At 47.3% G+C, this 22,669-nt stretch overlaps 2 protein-coding genes across 2 annotated transcripts in view; one reads left to right on the top strand and one right to left on the bottom strand.

Annotated features, from left to right (window-relative positions):
- The window catches only part of LOC118508436 (protein sidekick-1-like), a 49,398-nt gene extending 33,656 nt beyond the window's left edge, over positions 1 to 15,742 (bottom strand). The window contains exon 1 of the mRNA XM_036048215.1: positions 13,543 to 15,742. Coding sequence (XP_035904108.1) covers positions 13,543 to 13,603 — 61 coding nt within the window. The 5' untranslated portion in view covers positions 13,604 to 15,742. The remainder of the gene's footprint in view (positions 1 to 13,542) is intronic.
- LOC118508428 (putative serine protease K12H4.7) lies at positions 10,978 to 13,063 on the top strand. The gene is made up of 7 exons (XM_036048205.1): positions 10,978 to 11,325; positions 11,396 to 11,577; positions 11,652 to 11,887; positions 11,951 to 12,367; positions 12,441 to 12,573; positions 12,639 to 12,808; positions 12,882 to 13,063. The coding sequence occupies exons 1-7, from the start codon at positions 11,089 to 11,091 to the stop codon at positions 12,986 to 12,988; spliced, it is 1,482 nt and encodes a 493-aa protein (XP_035904098.1). The 5' UTR covers positions 10,978 to 11,088; the 3' UTR covers positions 12,989 to 13,063.
- Positions 15,743 to 22,669: the final 6,927 nt, after the last annotated feature.

Genomic DNA, 22,669 nt, shown 5'->3' with positions numbered 1-22,669 from the left:
GGTTGGTGGTGTGTGCGGGCTCTGTAGTAAAGATTGGCAGATAAAGGAAAGCTTTACCGTCGACCGGAAACCGGATTAACTTAAGAGTACGCTGGGTCCCTTTCGACGGCGCGTGGTCTTCCCCATTCTCGATTGCTATTAAATATTGATCTGTTCAGGACCTTACTAGGCTGCTAGGTTCAGTGCTCGAGCAAGTAAACTTTGGGCCAACTGTCAAAACCGATCGCTCATAATGAAAGTTTGCCAATTTATTGTTCATGCTACCCGTGTGTCAGAGGTTTCAAGGTTAAAAATCAAATGTTTCAACCCAAAAAACTGCTGGCGATTGTCCCAAGGGGGTGGCCAATTTTTTCATCCCTGTGTGTGTGAGTGTGTGTTAAGCTCCCTTATCGATTAATAATGCTGCACGAAATTAAAACCGGAAGCAACGTTTATGGCCGATTACACTGGGACCATTTCGGCGTGGTGTGAGTGAGCGGAATATAATTCATCGCCCTACCCAAATCCCTTCGGTGTCGTTCCGTCGCTCCGAGCAAAAGCATCCCACTGGGAACAAAGGGAGGGGCAAGATAGAGTATGAGATGATGATGTATTTTTTGCCTTTGCCTTACAACCACTCCATTCCATTCATCATTTGTACAAAGTTGAATATTTCGTTTCATTTTTTTGCTCCCGTAACCGTTCTCGTGTTGGTTCACTCCCAATTCCCAATGATGGCATGTTTCAATAAATCTGTCACTATTGGGAGAGCAATAACAGGAAGGAAAAAAGAAGCTTGAGCAGCTTTCATGGGATTTACTGTGAATAGGACAGGACAAAAAAATAACACGCTAGACAAGAACGGAAAACAAACAAAACCAACCGACAAAACGATCTTCATTTCTTTGCCAACCGTACGGGTGGAGTAATGAGTGATGAAGATGGGGAAAATCAATAAGTTATTACCACAGACAATGTATCGCTGTAGGTGCTTCGCTATCCGCGCTAGGAACGAATCGATAGTACCGTTTTGTGTACCAATTTCCATCGATAGAACGTTCCCCGTTGGAGTTTTGTAATGGAAAAAGCGTTGTGTGTTGTGTTGCAAGCAAAAATGAAAGATCCTACCAATGCCGCAAAGAACGTGGAAAAGAATCTTATTTTTCTGCATACGATGCAATATTTTTCCTGATCACTCAATAAAGCATTTATTTGCACTACTTGTTTGAATCAACACAAACAGCAGCAGAAGCTGCAGGCATGTGGCCTCTTTTCTCTCTCTCTCTCTCTCGCTCTCTCTCGCTCTCGATTTCCTTTGGGAGTGTACCGTTTGACCCGGGCGCGTTTGTTTTCCACCATCCTCCCAGAGCATGTTCGCCGACCGTGGAGAACGATTGCTTATTTGATGAGATACGGACCGTTTGGGTTGATTTTATTCGCTGGTTCTTTTTCTGTGCTTCTTCCGTTTCCGTTTCTGGTCCTGCACCAAGTCGTTTCGCCTGGCAGCAACGAGGGAAAACAAATAACTGAAAGGATTGGTTCGCTGCCATACAGTTGACGGTGAGTGTGTGATTGGAAAATGTAAAATGAAACACGGCGGTTGTCGTCCCCTTGGGGGAACATCGCGACCGGCAGGGGAGGGGAATGGGACAGAGAAATGGGGAGGCAAAGGGTCACAGCTGGGCGATAGTGACCATCCGTGTGTCCAAGCGCCGCTACCGCCATTTCGTTGTTATGCTGCCGATGTTGAACCAAGGCATAATTATTCTCCAGAGTGTCGTAAAAATCCAGCTGCTGTCCGTTGGCGATGGCAGCCTCAAGCTCGTAAAAGCGGATTTCGGGTGGATTTGGTTTTCTTCATTTTGGACATCTCCAACTACCTCCCCTTTCACTCTCCCCACCAAAAGTAAAACCCTTCCATCCACCCATCGTCAGTCTTCGTCAGTTGTTGCCTGTCGAATGTGAGCGACGATCCTCGAGAGGATAATAATAAGATGGTGCACAAGCATTGTTGTGGCAGGATTTTTCTTCTCACAATCGGAAACTGGAACAAATGGACCGGCACCGGTGGATTGTGGACTGTGTTTGCTGAATTGAATTTTAAACTTCTTTTTGTTGGTCGTCGGGATTCAACGCCCGGGTGGGCCAAATACTTGGATCATAAATGATTGATGAAATTTTGTGTCCGAAATTCGTTGGAACGCCGCAGTTGTGCGGGCATTTGGAGATTTGCGAACAGAATGTAGGTGCGGCAGGGACGCCTAGCAGGGCCAATCTAGCGTCGCCCAAAGTCAGCAGGGAAATTACAATAATGCGGGATAATTTTACCACCGAGAGCGATGAAAAAGAGCTTACGGCGCTTCGTGCTTTGGGCGACGTCGCAACTGTCACATCCTCGGAATCGCTCAGATTGATGACGAAGTTTGAGTGAAGGTTCTTAACGTAGAGAAATTTATTATTTAACCACGATCTTTCAATCAGCTTTCGGGTTTGCGAGGGGAAAAAAGTTTATTTCTATTTGCGTGTCTAGTGTTCCGCGAAACTATAAGGGTTTTTTGTTAAAAATAGAATCATCGGGAATTGGTGGGAGGCAAATTAAATTAGCTATGCTTTTAGTGGATCAGCAGAATTTTTGTGCAGTGTGATGGATGATAGCGGAATTCTGTGGAATAAATTTTTATCGCTAAAATTCCGTGTATTTTGTGTTGTTTTGCAATTATTTCCAGAAATTTGATCCAAAGCCTAACAGCACAGCCACGTGTAAAGAGTTTGCAGCGATAAAATAGAATCCCTTAAAAAAGGGGAAGCACAATATGGCTAGTGTTTTATGATTGTGCCAAAACAAAATTTGAGTGGTCAAAGGGATTTTATTACTTGACAGCAGCAGCAGCAGCAGCAGCAGATTGGTCGGGTGGACGGGTGGTATGTAAAGCAGCGTCCGCTCCCGCCGCTTGCCGGTTACAGGGGTAGGAATAAAATGACAATTTTACTACTCAACCATACGCAATGCTCGGCACCTTCCATCCTAACGCCACGCAGCCATTGCTGTGCAGTGAAGTTTACGAGGACGAGTAAAATTAATTTAACCGGCCAGTGGCACCCGGGACAACCGAGCCAGAATCGAAATCGATTCTCTACCCCTCTCGCTATCCTTGGCAGCAGGCAGTCGATGGTGTTTGATGACGCCTCGGTCTCGGTCAAAACTTCTCAGGGGTTCAGCAGTTTTGCATTTTACGGCTGGAAGAACGTGCACCCGTTCCAATTAGAGCGGTGTGTCCTAGAACCGGCAGCGATGGAAAAAAATTTAATATAGTTTAAAAAAGGGATGCTACCGCTCCTTAACCCCGTAACCGGGCCCCAACCGTTGAACGATAAAGTGTGGCGTTGACTATTGAGCGTAAAAACGAATGAGCGAACAAATTACAAACTTGACAAGAGTGTTGTAGAGGAGAGAGCACCAACCGGAACAAAAAAAGGGATTGTATTGCGGCAAACCGGTACATGAGGATGCCGTGTGCCTCAAGGACAAGAAAAAGGCAATAGTCCTTTGGCAGCTTTTAGAAAGCGAGTTATTTTATTTTTGTGTATATAGAAGAAAGGTGGATAATCGAGCTCTAACAGTAATGGTTCGCTTTTTTGCCTCGCCTCTTTTGGGTTCAATTTTAGCGCCAGCAGAATGGAACTCTTGCAACAAAATGTGTCCGTGTCGGTTCACGACAGGTACGAACCATTTTCCACAACAACAGTGAAAGAGCCCGTTGACCCGACGCTCGGCAAGATTTGGTGTGGCTTTAGCCTTCCAGCTTAAACTTCACACCTTTGCTGAGTTTGTGGGAAGCGAAAGCGTGGACTCCCGCAAGGACACAGGACGATTAAGAAGCGTCGCGAATGGGTAAGGCAAAACGGTCTGATGGAAAATGAAAAACTTCTGCATCCCACCCAAGCCATAGGAGGAAGAAGGGTGATTGTGTGTTTTGTGTGCTTTTTAATCATGCCCAGCACTATCCACCGAGCGTTTGCTACAGTTGGGTAAAGTGTACCGTGCTTTCGCATTTACAACGAGTTTGAGATGTGCTGGTTGAATTGGAGAAAGAGAATGGAGCTTTGTGAGACCTCTCGTTGATTTAAAGATACCCTTTTGAACCTCAACGTCTAGCTTGTCGCTACAAAAGAAGAGGAGAATTGTCGCATTACAGTTCGCTTTTCGTTTGTGCTTGAGAAGGGCCGGAAAATAGCTCTCATGGCAATCACATGGCGAGCAAGCGTGGTTTTGATGCAGCAGCAACTGTTTGATTGATTGTCGCTTCAACTCTCATGCCGCAATGCTGAGCTTTTGGACCGTACAATATAACAAAGGAAGAATTGTAACACATACAAACATCAGTAACCGTTCAGCATCAAATTAACTTTACAATACTCCGTGCTGAGAGCCGGCTGTTTTTCTGTACCGGACACTAGATGTACAAAGACTTCCAGGAATCGAATTTCATGTATGATCGACCGGGCCCACACTCATGCCCGAAGTAATTTGTTTAATTAAATGCTCTTCAAACATCGAACTAGCGTGCTTTAACCCTTCCCGTGCTCGACTGCTGCTCCCCACGAATATTCCCTAAGGCTCCACTATGTTTGCTCCTAAATGTAGGCAATCTGTGCATGACAGGCGGATGGTTTTATTTTTGCACGAAATGCACTACCAACCGTTGGCAAGTTCTGCTGGAAGCAATTTTTACCGTCATCATGTTTCATGTCGTCACCAATAACAAGGGGTAATACGTTTCGAACATGTATCCGTCCGTAGCGTGTGTTTAATGGAAGGTGGGTGTAATGTTTTTAAAATCCCATCGGTGTTCTTTGGACGGGTTTTTTCGTTGTTGAAATGCAAATTAATTTTAGTTTGAAGAAACTCCCACAGAAAGTTGCGCTTCTCTTGGGCGTTGGAACACATTTTTGTACGTCCTGTGTGTAAAATCAGTACGATAATACTCTTCCAACTCGCTTATCTCTTTATTAGTTTATCGTAATCCCCGTGACCCGTTACGAGGTGGGGGGCTCTTTTTTGTAGCAAATTCAAAGCGACGAATCTTTCGGTACATTCATCTTACACGCTATTTATCTTGCTGTTTGTGTTGACGCTGATCATATCGGGGCACAACTTTCCCAGCTGCAGTTCAGGCGCCCAAGACTCGTCCAACGCTATTCTGACACGCTCTTGCATTCAGCTTGTTGCCATCCGTGCCAACAAAAGTCGTTCTATCGCTCTTGCTCGCCCTGCCTCCAATTTGTGTCCTTATAGTGTGGTGCATTTTCTTTTCAAAAGCAGTTTTTCTTTCTGCCTCTCACTCTCTCTTTCCTCACTGTATGATATGCAAAAATGAAAAGCGTTCAAACTTGTTCGTACTCCGTCCTGTGAGGAGTCCGCCCGAAAAGGGTGAGTTGGGAAAATGTCTATCAGTCATTGAAATAAGGAGTTTCAAAAATACTGCATCGATACGCGAAACATCGTTCCACCGTGGCTGGCACACGGTACAGGCCCACGACGGGCGCTACTGCTGGTAAGAAACGACTCAAGCGCACAATTCAATTATGCACAGGGAAAAGCCAATATCGTTGCATCGGGAAGACGACGCTGTCTCGTGCCGGTTGCTGTTGTTGCTGTTGGACTTGAGTTGATGTTTCTGGCATTTTTCCAGCTGTCGGTATGCGGTGTTGCTGGTCCCAGTTCTTTCCGTCCTGGACGAGTCCGTCCACACCACGGAGCAGTGAAATCAGTCTAATATATTATGTATTCATAAAATTTATCAGTTTACGAAGGCAAGTGAGGGAATTGAAATTGCAATTTATTAGTTTATTTAAAAGTTGACGTACTTTATCATCGTCGTTGACGGCAGGGCAGGCAGTGTTCGATACCGAACCGAACGAGTGCCGATAGGATTCGAGTAGCGTAAAGAGTTAACTTTGTGTAATGGTGCCCGGCGCTATGGAGCGTACGAGCATAAGCATCGAAAAGCCGTCATGTAGGAACGGTTCATCAAGGCAGAAAGGCAGTAGAAAATTGGTTATTCATAGAGTGAAGCTTCCTGCACCGTCCAGAAAAACAACATTGGGCGATGGGGGGAAAAATACGCTCACTTAAGCCACCAGAGGCACAACACCGTCTGTGGCCGAGACCGAGTGCACAAAGCCTAGGAGCCACTGCGGGAAAAAACACCAGCCTGATTGAGTCGTTTCGGTTTCGGGTAGTGGCGGGCGTTCTTTCTCGTCGTCGCGGCCTTGATGGTATGCGCCCGTTGATGAATAGACGTTATTTGCCGGGTCAATATTGACCTACCGGATTCCTTTCCGCACGAAACAACCGAAACTGGGTTGGGAAAAGTTGGAAAAGTGATAGGCTTAAATCGTTGTGGCCGGTTTTTCTAAAGTAGATTTGAATTTTTATGCTTCGACAGTAAACATTGGATAAAATGGAATCGCTTTCTTGCGCCGAAGTTGCGCTCCGTTCGGTAGACTGTCGACAGTGATTACCATTTGTTTGCCCTTTTGGTTGGCGGCAAACTTTACTTCGGCAGCTTTCAAAATGGCTCTTTTTGTTGCTGAAAGGGGTTTCGAATATAACTGATTAATGGCATAGGAAGGCCCCACGGATCAGGCTGGGTGCTCGTTTTGGTAGAACATTCTAACGACACAAAATGGATGAGTTATTGGAGAGGGAGAGAGAGAGAGAGAGAGAGAGAGAGAGAGAGAGGAAGTGGATTGGCCGTAAAGCAAATGGGTTGTTGATAATGTCTTCGTATGATTAATGTAAAAGCTAGTGAAGATGCTACTAATCGTAGAGCATCCGAAAAATGCATTGAACGCGCTTTGATTGAACGACGTATAGCCACTTCATTCGCTAGATTGTGTTTGTGTTTCACAAGTTTGCGTTTGAAGTTAGTGTTGAACTTCCGCCGCATACCGCGTAATGAACCGCACCGTCTTGTGCAATAACGATAGTCAAAGCAGCATTTCACCGATGCGAGAGGTCATGTAATTGGGCTGTGATCATCAAAGCTAAGTCGAGCGAGCGGGCGGGGCGCAAGAAAACGTTCACGTTCACGTGGAAAGCTCAAAGCAAACTCTCGGGAACGCTAGAACGTTCGCATGCGCAATGCAAATTTCCGTGTCGGCAAATATGTACACAAAATTTATCGACGATGTCAATAAACAGCTTCTCCAGCAAGTAGAAGCTTCCCAGTGTTTGCACTTGCCACCGCCCAAGAATCCCTGGGATTCACATTTTCCGGGTTCCGGGGGAGCTTTTCCCGATATGCATGGCAAAGTTTTCCTCATTGCTGTTGACTCTGGACGGGCGGACATCGATCGTTCGTTGGTCTTTTGCGTCGGATGGGGCGGATGGGTGAACGTCACCTTTCTCGGCACGGTGTTCTTTACTGCACACGATGGGAATTTAAATTTTCACCACCCGACCAACGCGAACGCGATAGTGAAATTCATTTCGAGCGGTGGTTTTAAGTGGATGGTGGGTGGCCAGTGCAGTTGCTAAACTTCCCGGTGCTAATCCACCAACGGATTTCGATTATTCTACTTCAGTTGAGCTAAGCTTCCCGAACGGCTAGTGCTCGCGCTGACGGGGCTGCGAGTTGGCCACCGTCAGCAGCAAAGTTTCTCGGCGACCGCATCTATTCTTGAACCTGACATGATTCCTGATGATATTTGGTCGTAAAACAGGGGGGTGTATGTGTGTGTTGGATGTGCTCGTCAGCATGCAATACGGCGGTTTTTGAGGCAACGACCCGACCGGTACCTCCTCCGTCCTACCCAAGAGTCTATCGAACCGGGTTATGTACGCAACTATCACAGTCAAAGCAATGTAGCATGTTTAACCAACGCCAGTATTGATCGGACTCATCAATGAGCGAATATTTTCATTCAAATCGTTTCGTCGAAGGTGATGGAGACGCCCGGTCGCTGGTGACTAGCCAGGGTCTGGGAAAAGACAGCACATCACTGGCAGGTTGTTGAATAATGTAACAAGCTGTCGGAAATGTGTGTACAGGACCGGCCGTATCGAGTGTATCGATTGAAAATACACAAATCTTAAACGGACCAATTTATGATGTTTGTCATGGAGACGGATGGCACGTAATCCCGTGTAAGCATGAACTTGTTTGAGCTTTCCATCGAAGATCGCTTTCCAACTAGCAAGGCTGTGTGCGTGCGAGTAGCTGTGTGTGTGTGTGCGTGAGTTTGTCGGTACACTCGTGGGACATCATACTTAAGGTCTCTGTGCTTAGTGGGCAAGTGGCATCGGCAAGCATCGATAAACCTCTTACGTGTACCGTGCAACCTCTCTATATTCTTTGACAGACAAACGCACGAGATACATCGAGATCCCTTCCTGGGGTTTGCGTCAAGAGGGCCACCGGTTGGTTTGTCTGCTTACTTAACAACCTTTGATCGGTGAGTGGCAGATTGGTCCGGTTCGGAGATACGGCCCATCGAAAGCGAGAGGGTGCTGGAAGTGATTACGGCCAGATTATCCTCTAGGAATAACAAAGGAATTTGTTCAATATTTACGCAATGGTTTTAACAGGGACCGTGCGTTTCCCTCGGGAAGCAGCTTGAAGACGAGTATGATGACACAAGATAAGAGATTATGTAGCCGGTGTCTTGTTGAAAGCTTAGCTACTTAGTTAAATTCCCGCAATGAAACAACATGGACAGTCGGTGTGACAAACACATCGTTCCGGGTGCCGACGAACGGGAAGCAGCTCGTAATCTCGGCTCGATTTCCTGTGATTGTGTATCCATATTTTAAAGCTAAATGAAATGCACCACAGGAAAGCCTTTCCCGATCGTTCCACATTTGTCAACATCTCATCGCTCGGTCGCTGTTGTACGGCGAATGATTGCGTTCCCATGGTATGACACAACGTCTTCATCCTCCAAACATGTCAATCGTCGTGGGTTGTCGCTTTTGTCACTTTGCTTGCCCGGGCGGAAGAGTTCTCTGTCCTTCCATTGCTGCTCCTCCCCCTTCTCTCTCCTCCACCTGGATGAAAGGAAAGTGACGTACACTCGCCAAGAATAGTACATTTTTAATGCTCGATAGCATTCTCCTTCCATCGCCTGACTCTTTGTCATCGCTATCATCCATACGAGCAAAAAGGAGGCTGGAAAACCAAAATAAAGATTCCCCTGTCCACATGTCCCCCCATGCTCAACAGCACTAACAGGACGATGTCGAGTCGTTGGGAATGTCTGCCATCACTTAGTTGCGCGCACACACACATGCATTGCGCTTGACAAGGGAAACGGGCACTTTTCACGGCACCCAAACGAAGGCCGCTCAGCCCAGTTCCTCGCTATGTTTTATGCAAAACATTATGTAACGATAACGTTGTTCTTCTGTGTGTTTTCACTTTCTCATTTTCCTTCCACGGAAGGCTGACGGCCCGGCACGACATCAAGACGGCAAGACGTTCCGTGTGCATGCACGCACGCACATCATCTGCGGGCTTCGCTTCATGGTTCGAACATCGGTTTTCACAGTGCGCATTTTCACGTGAAAAATTCAATCCTCAAAGCAGAGGCCTCTCTATCTCCGTCCGATTCCATTCGAGAGTACGCACACATAGAGGCTCTGGCAACGACAGCCAGCCCGACGGACGGAGGGCCCATCTGCAAATATTTTTATCCCATTACTGAAAACGAGACAGCGATATGCAGAGGGAGGAGTGAAGTGAGGGTGGATGGGGGAACTCCACCGACTCAGTGAAGCTTCACAAATGGGGTTTTCTTTTGTGGTGCTTCGGCGTGCCTTTTCGGTTTGTCGTGTCTTATCGTTGTGCCGCCGTAGGAATAGCTTTCGATGCAAATCAAGCGTTTGGCTCGGTGTGTGCGACAGTGCTCGTTGCCACAGATTCCTCAGATTCTTGAGCGAGAGATAGAGAGAGAGAGAGGTGGATGGGGGAGGAAGTTACGACACGTGGGGTAAAAATGGTAAACGGTTCGTCTTGGGAGGTATGTTTTGTCGGCTCCTCATTTCGTGGCCATGTCTTCAGATCGTTAAAGAGATAAGAAAATTAACGAATTAATTCCATAATTAGACTTCATCGGTAGAGGATTTGGAGGGCTGTGCGAGTCTGTGCGAGTCCGTTAGGTAATTGGATAGGAGTAACGAGCCGGTTATTTCCGGCCGAGCCGGCTCGTGGTGATGGTTCTTATGCTCGTGCAAGCATAAACGATTTTCCTTCCGAGTGACTAACCGCCTGTCCGCTTGTGGCGCAAGGATGACAATTGTTGATGGAAGCGCCGAACGAGGGTGGAATGTTTTGAAAGTGTTTTTAAAGCATGAGTGGCCATGAGTGCTGTAATTGGGTGTGTTTATGTGGTGCACTTTAAAAACTCGGGCCCTCGGGTGCTGTGGAATGGTGGATCGAAATTCCCTTCGGCTGAGTCAGGCAGATATCTTTGTTATAATGCACGTCCGTGCAATAAAGAGAGCGGTGAAGGGTCTCGGGCTAAAGTGAGCTTCACTGGCATAACACTCATTTCTATCGCGATATGGTAATTTGAACGGTGAAGCACAACAATAGCCTAATGACTAGTCTGATACATCGGGATAAAAAATAATCCGACACAACGCAACGTTTAACTAGCCATTGAAACCCTCGCGTGTTGACAAAACAACTGTTGCGTTACATTTATCCCATTTTAGCCACTCGCTCTTGAAACTGTCTACCGGTTGGACGATAAACGCACATCACAATCAGCTCGTTCAGGCAATTTATGACGTCGTATGTCGGGCTATCTCCACTCAAAAGCGTACTATCGCGTCCGTAACGCCCATCACCGCGAGTCCCAGATCTCGATAATGATGAATGAAGAGACACACAAATAAATTCGCCGATTCCCTCCGATTCTCCGTGCGATGTGGCGATATCGATGTGCATGTAGGTGGGATTAAATCACAGAGTAGAGGGCGCGAAATCCGGCAGATAAGATTACACGTGCACGGTGAAGATGGGCCCGCTGACCACAACCCTATAAATACTGCGGTTCGATAACGTCGCGCATGTGGCACAACAGTGAAACGCTCGCGACGTGATGAAAGCTGCGCCAGGTTTGGTTTGTCTTTTGGTGGGCATCGTGTTGGCCCGGGAGTTACCGCAGCAGGATCGTTCCCAGCGAGTGCTTCGTGCTCAGAACGTATGGGAGCGGCTCCATCGGGAGCCTCCGATTCGTGGAGGTTCCCCCGCGGCGAGGGCTGGCCCAGTGACGACGAAGTACATTATGCAGCGTTTGGATCACTTTGACCCTCAAAACGTGAACAAGTGGTCGATGGTGAGCCTGTTCTGACCACAGCCCAGTGACGAATGGTTAAGCATGTGTGTGATTGGTTTTTCCTTCAAAGCGTTACATGGAAAATGGTGAACACTATGTGGCCGGTGGACCACTTTTCATCTACGTCGGCGGTGAGTGGGAAATCTCCGAGGGAAGCATCTCCCGCGGTCACGTGTACGATATGGCGAGTGAGCTGAAGGGCTACCTGTTCTACACCGAGCATCGTTTCTACGGCAAGAGCCACCCAACGGTGTAAGCTTCTTCCCAATCAACTGCCGTGACTTATCACCAGCCGTGGTTTATCACCTCGTTTGTTGTAATTTTAGCGACACACGCACTGATAAACTGAAGTATTTGAACATCGATCAAGCCCTGGCGGATTTAGCCCACTTTGTGGTGGAGATGCGCAAGACTATTCCTGGGGCAGAGAAGTCCGGTGTTATCATGATTGGAGGCTCGTACTCGGCCACGATGGTGTCCTGGTTCCGGCAGAAGTATCCCCATCTCGTGAATGGAGCGTGGGCCTCAAGTGCACCCGTGTTTGCCAAGGTGGAATTTACCGGTAATATGAAGTGCGGGTAGAAGCTAATACGACCGACGCTAATGCCGGTGCCTTTCGTTTCAGAATACAAGGAAATTGTGTCTGAAAGTATCCGACTGGTGGGAGGTCAGAGTTGTGCCGATCGTATCGAGAGGGCTATTAAGCAAACGGAAGAATTGTTGGAAAAAGGCGAATACGCGATGGTCGCTCAACAGTTCAAACTGTGCAGCGACGTGGATCTGTCCAAGCCGCTCGATAGCATGAACTTCTTCAGCAGTCTTTCGGACGAGTTTGCCGGAGTGGTCCAATATCACGATGCCGGAGATATTGAGGGTTTGTGCCAGGTCATTGAAGACTCCACCATCACGGACGACATGCAGGCGCTGGCTAGGATCGTAACGCAAGGGCTGACGTCGACGAACTGCAACAGCTACGGGTACAAGGCAATGGTTGATTACTACAAAAATACCGCCTGGGACCATGGAGCTTCTCAGAGTTCGAGTAGGTTTATCTCGAAAAGAGTGTTTCAAATGTCCCCAAAAGTAATGTTAACATCCCCCCTTCTTCAACATAGTGCGCCAGTGGCTATACCAGACCTGTGCCGAGTACGGATGGTACCAGATTTCGGGATCGCCCAAACAGATCTTTGGCTCCAACTTCCCGGTCGAACTGTTCGTGAAGCTGTGTGGCGATCTGTACGATGGATTGTAAGTTGTGTTTGCGTGGTTAGCCAAGACATTCTCATCCAGACTAACGACCCATTCGTTTGTAGCTTCGATGAGTCGAGACTCCAGAACAATGCCGACAGAACGAACGTAATCTACGGTGGTTGGAATCCGGAGGTAACGAACGTTTTCTTCACCCACGGTCAGATAGATCCCTGGCGTGCAATGGGAATCCAGCAGGATCTAAACGATCAGTCACCGGCTGTAGTGATTCCAGGTGAGCGGGTATTCTTTGACATTCGAAACTCCATTGAACTATACCGTTTTCCCGTTTCTCCTGTTCACCGTAGGAGCTTCCCACTGTGCCGATTTGAGCTCCATAACTCCGCAAGATTCAGACGAAATGCGTGCAGCCAAGGAGAAGATTCTGGAGTTGGTTAAGAAATGGTTGGCTTAAGATGTTGGTTTTCCGATTAAACTCACACTGGGAGTTTGTGTGTGCGTGCGTGCAAACGTGTCACGAAGAAAAACACATTAGCGTAAGTTCCGGGGAATTTGGATATCACAGATGGCTCGAGCGAAATGTTCCTCCCAGAACGGGAAGTAATGTCGAACGATGAAAATTAAATTTCCACGAATTTCCAGCATCAGTTTTTCCGAGGATTTGTTGGCCGTTGATGTATTGCTGCTGCTGCTGCTAGCGTAACCATGGGAAGCATAATTGAATTACATCCATTAATGTCCCTTTCTGACGGGGTGTGTTCGTCAGCGCGCTGATTTCTCATGAAAGGTTGAAAGATGCGCTTACGAGATTCTTCGGCACGGTCCGAGTAATTCATTAGGGATTGAGCTCTCGCACACGTCGGTGTGGAGTTGGAGTGAGCTCTGGCGTAATGCAAACGACCTCTTTCCACTTAACAATCAGTGAGGGAAATTGTGGTTTGGTTATTTTTCGTTATCGGAATTCACTTCTATGGAATGATAATTGGGAGTTTCGGAGAATACACTTACCCGTAGCAATCACGACGAAGTAATAGAAAAATAATCCTAATAATCCTATTCGTGTTTCCATGTTGGTTTTCCTATCGCTCGGCGGCTGAGTCCTAGTGTGGGGGAGCCTAGTTCCTGGTGATTAAAGTGCGTTGTTGCGTTGGACACACCACCACCACTACTGCAATTACGGGAAGGAAATTGAATCGCCCCCGGAAAAGCCGTCGGTCGTTTGATGGGACAGTATTTCGTTACTGAGCTCAATGGTTGCAGCTTGACGAGCGTCTTGGAAAGCAAATGACCGCAAGTTAAACAATGGCAGCTTATTCTAACACCATCACAACTTTACACACACACACACTAATGGCCCTCGCGTAGGGTGCGAAGGATATTCTTTCCCTTTTTGCTTGTCAGGGACGAAACACCGAACACTGACACTTCACCCTTTCTGAGGCACGCACTGCTGGGGTTTGCACGACGCCAAACACAAAAGCCGCTCGATCGGCATCGGTGGTAGATTAATTTATGATATCCACTTCAAAGGGCTAGGACCGCCAGAAACACTCCGGTTCGGTTTGCCGCACGAACCAACGAACCGTAGTCAGCACATTTTAAATTATTCATCAATCACTTCACTGCACCTAACCGAACGCACATACGCGCGGAGATTTCGCACTTTTCCGACGTACGCGCGTACACGCGGCCAGACCGCACAGCTTTTCGGCGGTTGACGGTTCGAAAGCAATTTTTCCTCGCTTCAAATCAAAGTGAGAATGTGAAAAAAGCACGCTGGGGTTAGGCCGCCACGGACGGACTAAATGATTCAGCAGTGTTTGGATTTAGCGCGAGACCGGCTGGCGGCAGGCCCACTCTATGTCCTCTATTGACTCGCTCGGTGATGATGAAGGACTCGGTGCGCGGATTTTTTGTGCTGCCCAGACCTGACCGTCCAGCGAAGGCTTTTCACCAGCAGCAGCAGCAGCATGATCGAGATGCCGCCGCAAGACGACGGAGACTCCGATGTCCCGGGCAGAATGTGCCATCGTCAGCAGCCTTCATTTGCATACGCGCCCGCATTATTAAATCATTAGTATGTATCGCGTCAGGCCGTGGGAATGGATTGATGCAGTTGATGTTATGCTTCCATTATTTTTGTCCCGGTTTTGTTGCTGCTTCCTCGTCAAGTCGTTGCTGCACACTGCACACCGAGCTTTCGCACCGTGACGCCTGGCCTGTCAGTTCATCATCGCGGTTGAGTTGTGTGCGAGTGAGATTACGTTGCCGTGCTTTTTTTCCTCTATCGCCGGTCTTGCAACTCGTCAACTAAATAACTGTCATCCGTAAACCCCTTAAACCCTAATCCGATAGCCGGCCGTCCTCTTAGTCGTCGGTCGGAAGGAGCGCAAACTAAATATAAAAATTAATTTAATCGTTCACCGCGTGTTGACACTGGTTCAGCAGACGGCGTCAAACCTGTCAGCTGCTTTGTGTGTGTGTGCGAGTGGAGGAGGGCGAATCCCAGCCAGCCAGCAAAGAAAAAACGCCAAATTGGAATTACGGTATAATTTCACTCTTCTTTCACTCTCTCTACACCACGCGCGAAAGCGGAAAATAAACGCGTGTCAAATTGTCAGATCCTTTTGTCGCGCACCCTTTTCACCTTTTTTCGCCGGGTAAATTATTTCCACGTTTCCGGTTGAAGTTGAACCGACAGCGAGAGACGCGCAGGGCAGGACACCTGGGCAGCACCCGCCAGACACGTCTGCAATGGTTTATTTAACTTAATTACACCGGTTCCGAGGAATGTTTGGGCTGAAATGGCAACATTGTTGGGCACGTTTTCACGCCGCGTTACACCGCGTCGATTTGAAACCACTTTGGAGCACACACACACGCCGGACCCGATTTGTCAACTGTGACACCGCTGGGTTGGAAATTATTTTATTTGCTCTAGCTCACACAAGCACGCACATGCACTCACATAATCCATTTGCATAATTGCACGCGGCTGCACACGGTTGACGCGCGAGGACGCTTTCACTTTGCTTGAAGTCTGCGTGCCTGTTGTCCGGTGCACCGTAATTCCCGTGTTCCGATTGGTTTGATTCGCGTGAGAATCTCCACCAAACTGACGATTTTGTGGAAACGGCTTCGCCGATGGCAAACGCGCGCCTTCCGGCCATTTGTTCGGCACGGTTCTGCTGGCTGCGGACCGTGAGTTCCGTGACGTTCGGGCCAGGGCATGCGCACCACGCGGCTGACCCTGTATCGAATCCCCAGAGCTATCTCGTTTCCCCAACTAGCCGAACGCCAAGCTTCGGTTGGAGAAATCGGGACTTTGGTTGAACCGGTTGAACCGGTTCGAAAGTAGGCCTTACGCTTTCGTTGGTGTTTGTTTGGTTCGGCTACAGAACAACTACCAGCAAAGCAGCAAACACCCGATGCCAGGATCGGAGAACCAGCTGATGTGATGTAGCGATGGGAACGATGGCCCATTGCACCAATACCATTCGACCCCACACACGCTTCTCCCTTCTCCTCCCTTTCGCCCTGGAAAAGAAGCCAGTAAAAGGGCCGCATGGAAATTAGCGGAGAAATAAAATAAACGTGCGGTTCATTAATTTTTGAATGTTGTGTTATAATTTAATGCTTAACAGGTAGTCGGATTCCACGCCAAGGGGGTGGTTGATTTATATTTTCTTCTTGGACTGGACTTTCTGCTCCTCCGTCGTTGGGGAGGATGGCGGGCCAGAATTTATCTGTTGATTTTATTCACCCTTAATCGCGGTACGCTTGAAAGGAGAAGGACGCAGCCGGAAACAAAATGGAAGTAAACAAGCAGAGCACAATTTGTGGCGTTTTAAACAAGGAAAAGGAAGGATTTTAGATGGAGTACCGCACGGGTGGTAGTAACGAATGAAGAGATTTAGCTGACATTGACCACTTGAATAGATTTACTGTGATTGCCCACTCCCCGAAAACGCCATGTTTGTGCCAAGCGAGCAGGAAGCACGTGGGTCAGTCAACATGACCGCAGCAATCGACCAGCTCGGGCCAGCTGACCCGACCGTCCAAACAGGGCTGAGCACTTCCTTCCGTTGTGCATGTGGATGGATCCGGACGCTGAGCTCCAATTTCGCTCCCACGCTCGGTCGTCCAGACTTGAGAAACAAGCAGAAACAGCTCATCCCGCGTGCTTAAACCACCGTGTGCGTGGTGACACATGCCGTCGGTGGCCGTCGGCTGAAGTGGACCATTTTCGGGGGGTGTGAAGAAGAACGGCAATTGAGCATCCATCCCGATGTCGAGTTCTTTTCGTGCTCGAGAGCGAGCCGACTCGATGTTATGTGTTGTGTAACAAAATGTGAAGAGTGCTCAGTTAATGGTGCTTCTCGGAAGGCTGAACGCAGATTAATGATAAGCGTCTCCCCTGGTAAGTGGGTCCAGGTTTTGGAGCTTTGTTTTTTTTTTCCTTGTTGCGCTTTTTATTGTGCTGTCATCAGGCGTGATAAAGTCAAAATTAAGATTTTGAGCTACCATTTTGTGAGTGTCATCCTCGTTTCTTTGAGGCAGGGTCGATTGTTTTGCGATTTTCCAATCAAGATGACACTGCTGGGCAAGAATTTGTCGGGGTCCTTCACAATATGGCGATCGTTCTTGCTTTGCTTCAGGCCGATCGTTACATTTTCTCGCTCGCTAATTGAATTCGATGATACGAGGCGAGCACAGGCAATCGCTTTACGGATATTATTTTCATCCTACACCCGTTCGCTCAACTCGCTCATTTACTTCCATCATCAAATGCTTGGAAGGGTGTTTTTTTTTTTGGGTTGTTGGTTGGAAACCCGGAACCGAAAGGCATAAGCAACAATTCAAGCCTTTTTTTTTTGGTGCGCCGTTACGGACGGCGAAAAAGGTCTTCTCACTACACATACTTTTTTATCGCTCAAATTATCGCAACTTTAGCGTCCACTTTCTGGGTCCTCAAAATTTGTTTTCGTAACCTGCTCCTACTACTTCTTGGCAAGCGATTCTTGGCAAAGTTTATCTTCTTTTCTTCGTACTTTCAGATAGATACATGTCGACAATGGAAAGGGAGAGCGAGAGGGAGAGAGAGAGAGAGAGAGAGCGATTTTTTCTTCTTGGTTCCCACACACAGTTACATCGTTTCCACTTTAATCTTCCGATGCTTCCGATCCGAAGCATCCGGCAACGATTGGTCCGTGGGTCATGACGTAGAGTTGTGTTGAAAATGCTTTACTTTCGCCCCGCACGGGCCACCCAACCAAAACCAGTAATGAGCATCCTTTAAGGGCCTCGCCGACAAGCAGGGTATGATATTTTTCCTTATCAGCCGAACTTGTCCTACCGGAGCGAAGAAGGAAACGGTTAGGGATGTTTCATCTTTTTTTTTTGCCACCCTCCGATGTCTCTCCGATGCCGCAATTGTATGGTTCCTGGTTCACTTGCAAACTTTCGTTGGTAGTGGCCGGGGTTTGCTTGGTTTGTCTGTCGGTCCTTCTCCCACGAGTTCTTGAGATTGAAAATTGAGGCTGGGAAAAAAACCCCTCCAGAACATCATTTTTCCGTGATCGGATTGAAAGCAGCAGAAGAAAATTGGGCATTCTGACGGGAGGAATAAATGCGACGGCGAAGAACCGAGGCAGCAGGGCACAAACATTGCACCAACTATACTACTCACTGGTTACATTCAAATGCTCTCAAATGAAGATACCATTTTTCCTGCGTTTCTGGTTGCTTCAACGGACGGACGGAGGGACGGACGGATTGGGAGTGAAGCGATTTTTGCATCAAACTGGTGAACTTGTGCGTTTCTTTTTTTGTTGCCGTGGGTTTGTTTGTGATGGCGTGGCGTGTTCTGCTATCTTTGAAATTTGATCAAGATGCTCAGTTGAACGTGGTGGCCGTTGTTATTGTTGCCGCTTTTGCTGCTTCTACTTCTGCTTCTGCTTCTGCTTCTGCTGCCTCTAAGAGATAAAGTTTTCTATTTCATTTTAATTCATCTTCACGCTTACACGGCTCAAGTGAAAGATTTTCCGCGCGAGGCAGATTTTTTTTTTACTCTCACATTTAATTTTGCCTGTGATACTACCGAAAAGAGGTTTCAGGTTAACTGGGTTTTTCATGCGCTTTTTATGCGTAAATGGACGTTTGGACGGAAAAAAAGTTTAACATCAGCACGTTAAAAACTTGGAACGGGTTCAATAACTGTAGCCTTAAGAGGTGAAAAATGTGGGCCAACAACTAAACATGGCACGTGTCTTGATAAGTTTGAAAATTTGATCAAAATTATGTCTTTAAGCTCAACATTTGCTTTAAATTCGACTGTAAGTGAAGTTTAATATTTTATATCTTATTTCCTTCGAATCATTTCATTTCAGGTTTTAGCGGTGGACAACCCAGAGGGCTTATCTAGCAAGAGACATCTTCTTCCAAGGAGCTCACCGAAACAGTAACTTCTGCCCCATCACCAATCCAGACACCTTCAGATTGCCATTTGTTATGATAGCTCTACTCCAACAGAGCTTGACACGCGGCTGAACAATTGCTGTTTGAGAATTTCAAAAAGTTAACGCTCCAACTCGAAGCGCACTACTGTTACGCTACTACGCTTCTTCCGCCAATGAATAAGTTTAGCTAGAAGCTTTATCGGATGGATTGTCATGATATTCTAGCTGCAACAGTGTTTGGTGATTATAGGATGCTGCAGCACATTGAGCTTTACTTGTCCTTCCAGCAATTCGATTTTGACAATCCTTCTGAGAAATATGCTGTTCCTCATATAGTCCAAGTTTTACAATTAAGTACTGAGGCTAAACAAGTTCTTTTCAAGCCTAATTGAAGTTGCCCGGAGGTATAGTTGTAATGGCGTTGAGGTTTTAGAACACAGGACTGATACGAGGACAGGACAGCTACGTGAGTTCGAGAGGAAATCGGAGCCTAAATGTATGCAATACACACAACATCGAGCTTTGAACGGATGGATCGTTTTCCTGATCGGATTTGCCGGTCTTTGGCGTCTTTCCTGCCAAAGCAGCTTGGCTACTCTAGTGCTAACAGTGCTAGTGTTATAGGCATGTAAGGGTTCGCATTTCGCGTTTATACTTTCGCATGTAATTAAACTTTGCAACTAGTTGGGCAATGCCAAAAAGGTGATTGAGCAAAGTTTATCGTAAGCATTTAAAAGCTGTTTGCGCGTCGCTCTCTCGTGGTGCTGTTTAAGTACGATTCGAGTGCTCTGCACACCACGGGATTTGTTCCGCAAAAGGGGATGGAAATCGTACGCTAAATGCCTGTAGCACAAATATGCAGTTCATGTGACCTTTTTTTGTTTTTGCTTTTTCGGAGCTGTCAAATGCGTCGTCAGATTTAGAAGTGGCCGCTAATTAAGAAATAAATTAAAATTTTGAATTACTGCTAGCGGCCGCGCGAAACACGGAAGCAGCCCCCCGGAAGTCGGAAACTGAAACGAAATGGCACAAAACTTGTCCTTGTGCAACAACGTGCCCTTACCGTGCTTGATGGCGCAGTAGACGGGGCGTTAAAGCGTTGGGCCTTCGGGTTGCAGCGTTGGAGCGGAGCGGCGGCTTTCTGGCAATGACGCGCGACCCTGGCACGACGCAGAGCTCGGTGGGTACTTTTGTGTTGTTTGACATTCCATTATGATTATGGTAATGGGGTTGTTTATCCTTGTTCTCTCTCGCTCGCCTCTGCGATCTGAAAGGCGGTGCACATTCGCCCGGTTGAAATGAGTCTCGGAATGTCCCGAGGAAAACAACCCGCAGCTTGAGGCTTGTGCCGGAGCCATTTTTTGTCCCCAAGTTTGGTGGTGAGTATGAAGAAGTTTCAGCCCGCGCGGATGATGTCTCATGCAAAACTATCGATAAAGCGACCGTAGTGTGGCTTTTGCATTAATTATTTTCTAAAGAACAAACGAAACGCAACGGAACCGGCCGGTCAGTCGGGATAAAGTTTCTCTGAAAGTGGTTTCCCATGACCACTGTGCGACCGGTATTGTGCGGTTTTTGGCAGCACAAAAATGCCGACGAAGGCATTCTGCATTCGGGAAGCCGCGGTCATTTTCAGTGCTCAGCTCAGCTTCAGCGAATTTCCTTTCGAACTGGACACGTTTGTCAGGAAAACTGGAGCGAGTTGGACATTTTCCTTGCTGCCGCAAGGGAAAAGCCGCCTTGCTCGGATTAGCTTCCGGGAAGTCTTGAGCACCGAGAAGAAACAGGACATTTGGAGGGTCTTTGGTTTTTTTGCCCGGCAAGAACGCGACTGCACAGCTCCAAAAAACTTTGACTGTTCTGTTTTCGGCCCTTGCCGGTTAACTTCATTACACGGTCAGGAAAGCTCAGTCGAACGACAGAAGATCGTTAAATGCCTGATTTTGTTTACTTCAGCAAATCAGAATCCGGGGCCCTTGCATTCTTGAAGCTCAAAATAAAAGCAAAACAATGCGATTCCTCGTACTGGGGAGTCGTTTGAAGCTTCGAAGGTTAAATAGCACCGGTTTGCCGAGTGTTTCAAGAAAAAGAGAGAACGATTTAAAGTGAAATCCCGGAATGTGAAGTATTTTCCCTTCAGCCTTCATAAACAACGGGGCCGGGCTAGTCGTTGTGGTGCTATAAATTTTTAATTATTTCCCATAAATTTTTTGAACATCCCCGGCTCAGCCTAGTAGGAAGCGTCAGTGGTTCATGAGGGGATGTTAAAGCGGCAAAGTGAACGGCAAACGGAACGAAACTTCACTCCCAGTAAAACCACAACAGCTTTTCGTCAGAATCAGAGCTAGAGGGGGTAAAAATAACAAAACGAATCAAACGAACGAACGAACGCAGTGCGCGGAAGGATTGGGGCCAGGAAATCTCTCATCCGCTTATCGGTGGAATGTCTGTTGTGTTTCTGTTTTGGCATCCGGAGAACGTTTTTCATTAGGAATCCCCTCCCTTTGTTGGGGCAAACCATTCGCTCGAAGTAAGATCGGCATATTTGACAACGAGATATGCTAGAACGAGTGCGTATGGTTGTTCTCCCGATGATGCAAGGGAGTGAGTGGCAATGCTTTATGCAAGGTAAAGAGGCATCGATTATGAAGTTCATACGAAGGCTCATAAATTTGTAGAACCCAACTGTGGAGAATTGCATAAAAATTCACCTTCCGACGTAGGGTTGAGCTGAGTGCAGAGAGTTGGAGCGATTAAGCAGTGTCTGCAGATGTGAGATAGCGTTCGGCAGTACGATCAATGGATGGTTCGATAGGCGATAACATCGATAACCAGAGGTCCCCATAACCTGTTGGCGATTACATGCGAGGGCTTTAGGAAAGGCGAGCCCCTTTCTCTCTAACCGAACTGTGGTTGTGGCCAACGTGAGGGACCATTTTCCGTATGGGTTGGGAGCCGTCGTGCCACTGCTCAGTGATCTATAGTTTCAATTAATTTTCCGACAAAATGATAAAGAGCCACTTCGGTGGGGCGAAGTACACTGCTCAATTGATTTTGACTAAGTGCTTTTAATGGTGTGAAACTCGGCTTCGCTCGTTGCCAATTCTTTTTCCACTTGGATCCAGCCAACCAGCCGGCCGGCCATTCGAGCAAGGGTAAAAATTTGCAAAAAGAAAGATGTCAGCAGGGAAGGGAATCAGCTGCCCCGAAGGGTCTGGTGTGTCTGGTGCGGTCAAATATGTCGATCGGGATAAAGTTTAAGTATTAATAACGACACATTCCGCTCATGTCCGACCGGTGCGGTCCGGTCTGGGTTTCCGTTCAGCTTTTCGCAACCGGTCGTTTTGCGTTGTTCGTTTGCGGAATTTCGGAAGCACCTGCTATGAACGATTATAAAATGAGTTTCACTCCTAGGAGGGACCATAGCGGGAAGATTTGGCAAAGAAGCAGCTCACAATTTATCGGCTCTGCAGCTGTCAGCTGATAAGGAGAAGGTGGCAGGAAGGAACAATTGATGCGCTAATAATGATTTTGCTCAGTGCCTCAGAGGTGAATAATATTTCTGACTGTGGTAGGAAATTGTAAGAACGCTGGAGAACACTGTTCAGTTTGAAGCAGAAGGATAGTTATACAAACCAGAAGGCTAATACGGATTTAGAGAAAATGTATCAAATTCT

Source organism: Anopheles stephensi, chromosome 2 (genome assembly GCF_013141755.1).
Source record: "Anopheles stephensi strain Indian chromosome 2, UCI_ANSTEP_V1.0, whole genome shotgun sequence".
Taxonomy (NCBI): domain Eukaryota; kingdom Metazoa; phylum Arthropoda; class Insecta; order Diptera; family Culicidae; genus Anopheles; species Anopheles stephensi.
Note: the sequence above shows the minus strand (reverse complement) of the source record. Positions and strands in the feature narration are given on the sequence as shown.

What these genes read in the sequence shown, in the direction of transcription:
- LOC118508428 (XM_036048205.1), top strand. Translation starts at nt 11,089, where the DNA reads ATGAAAGCTGCGCCAGGTTTGGTTTGTCTTTTGGTGGGCATCGTGTTG. An exon ending in ACGTGAACAAGTGGTCGATG is followed by an intron (nt 11,326 to 11,395) that starts GTGAGCCTGTTC and finishes TTTCCTTCAAAG; the next exon opens with CGTTACATGGAAAATGGTGA. An exon ending in GGCGATCTGTACGATGGATT is followed by an intron (nt 12,574 to 12,638) that starts GTAAGTTGTGTT and finishes ATTCGTTTGTAG; the next exon opens with CTTCGATGAGTCGAGACTCC.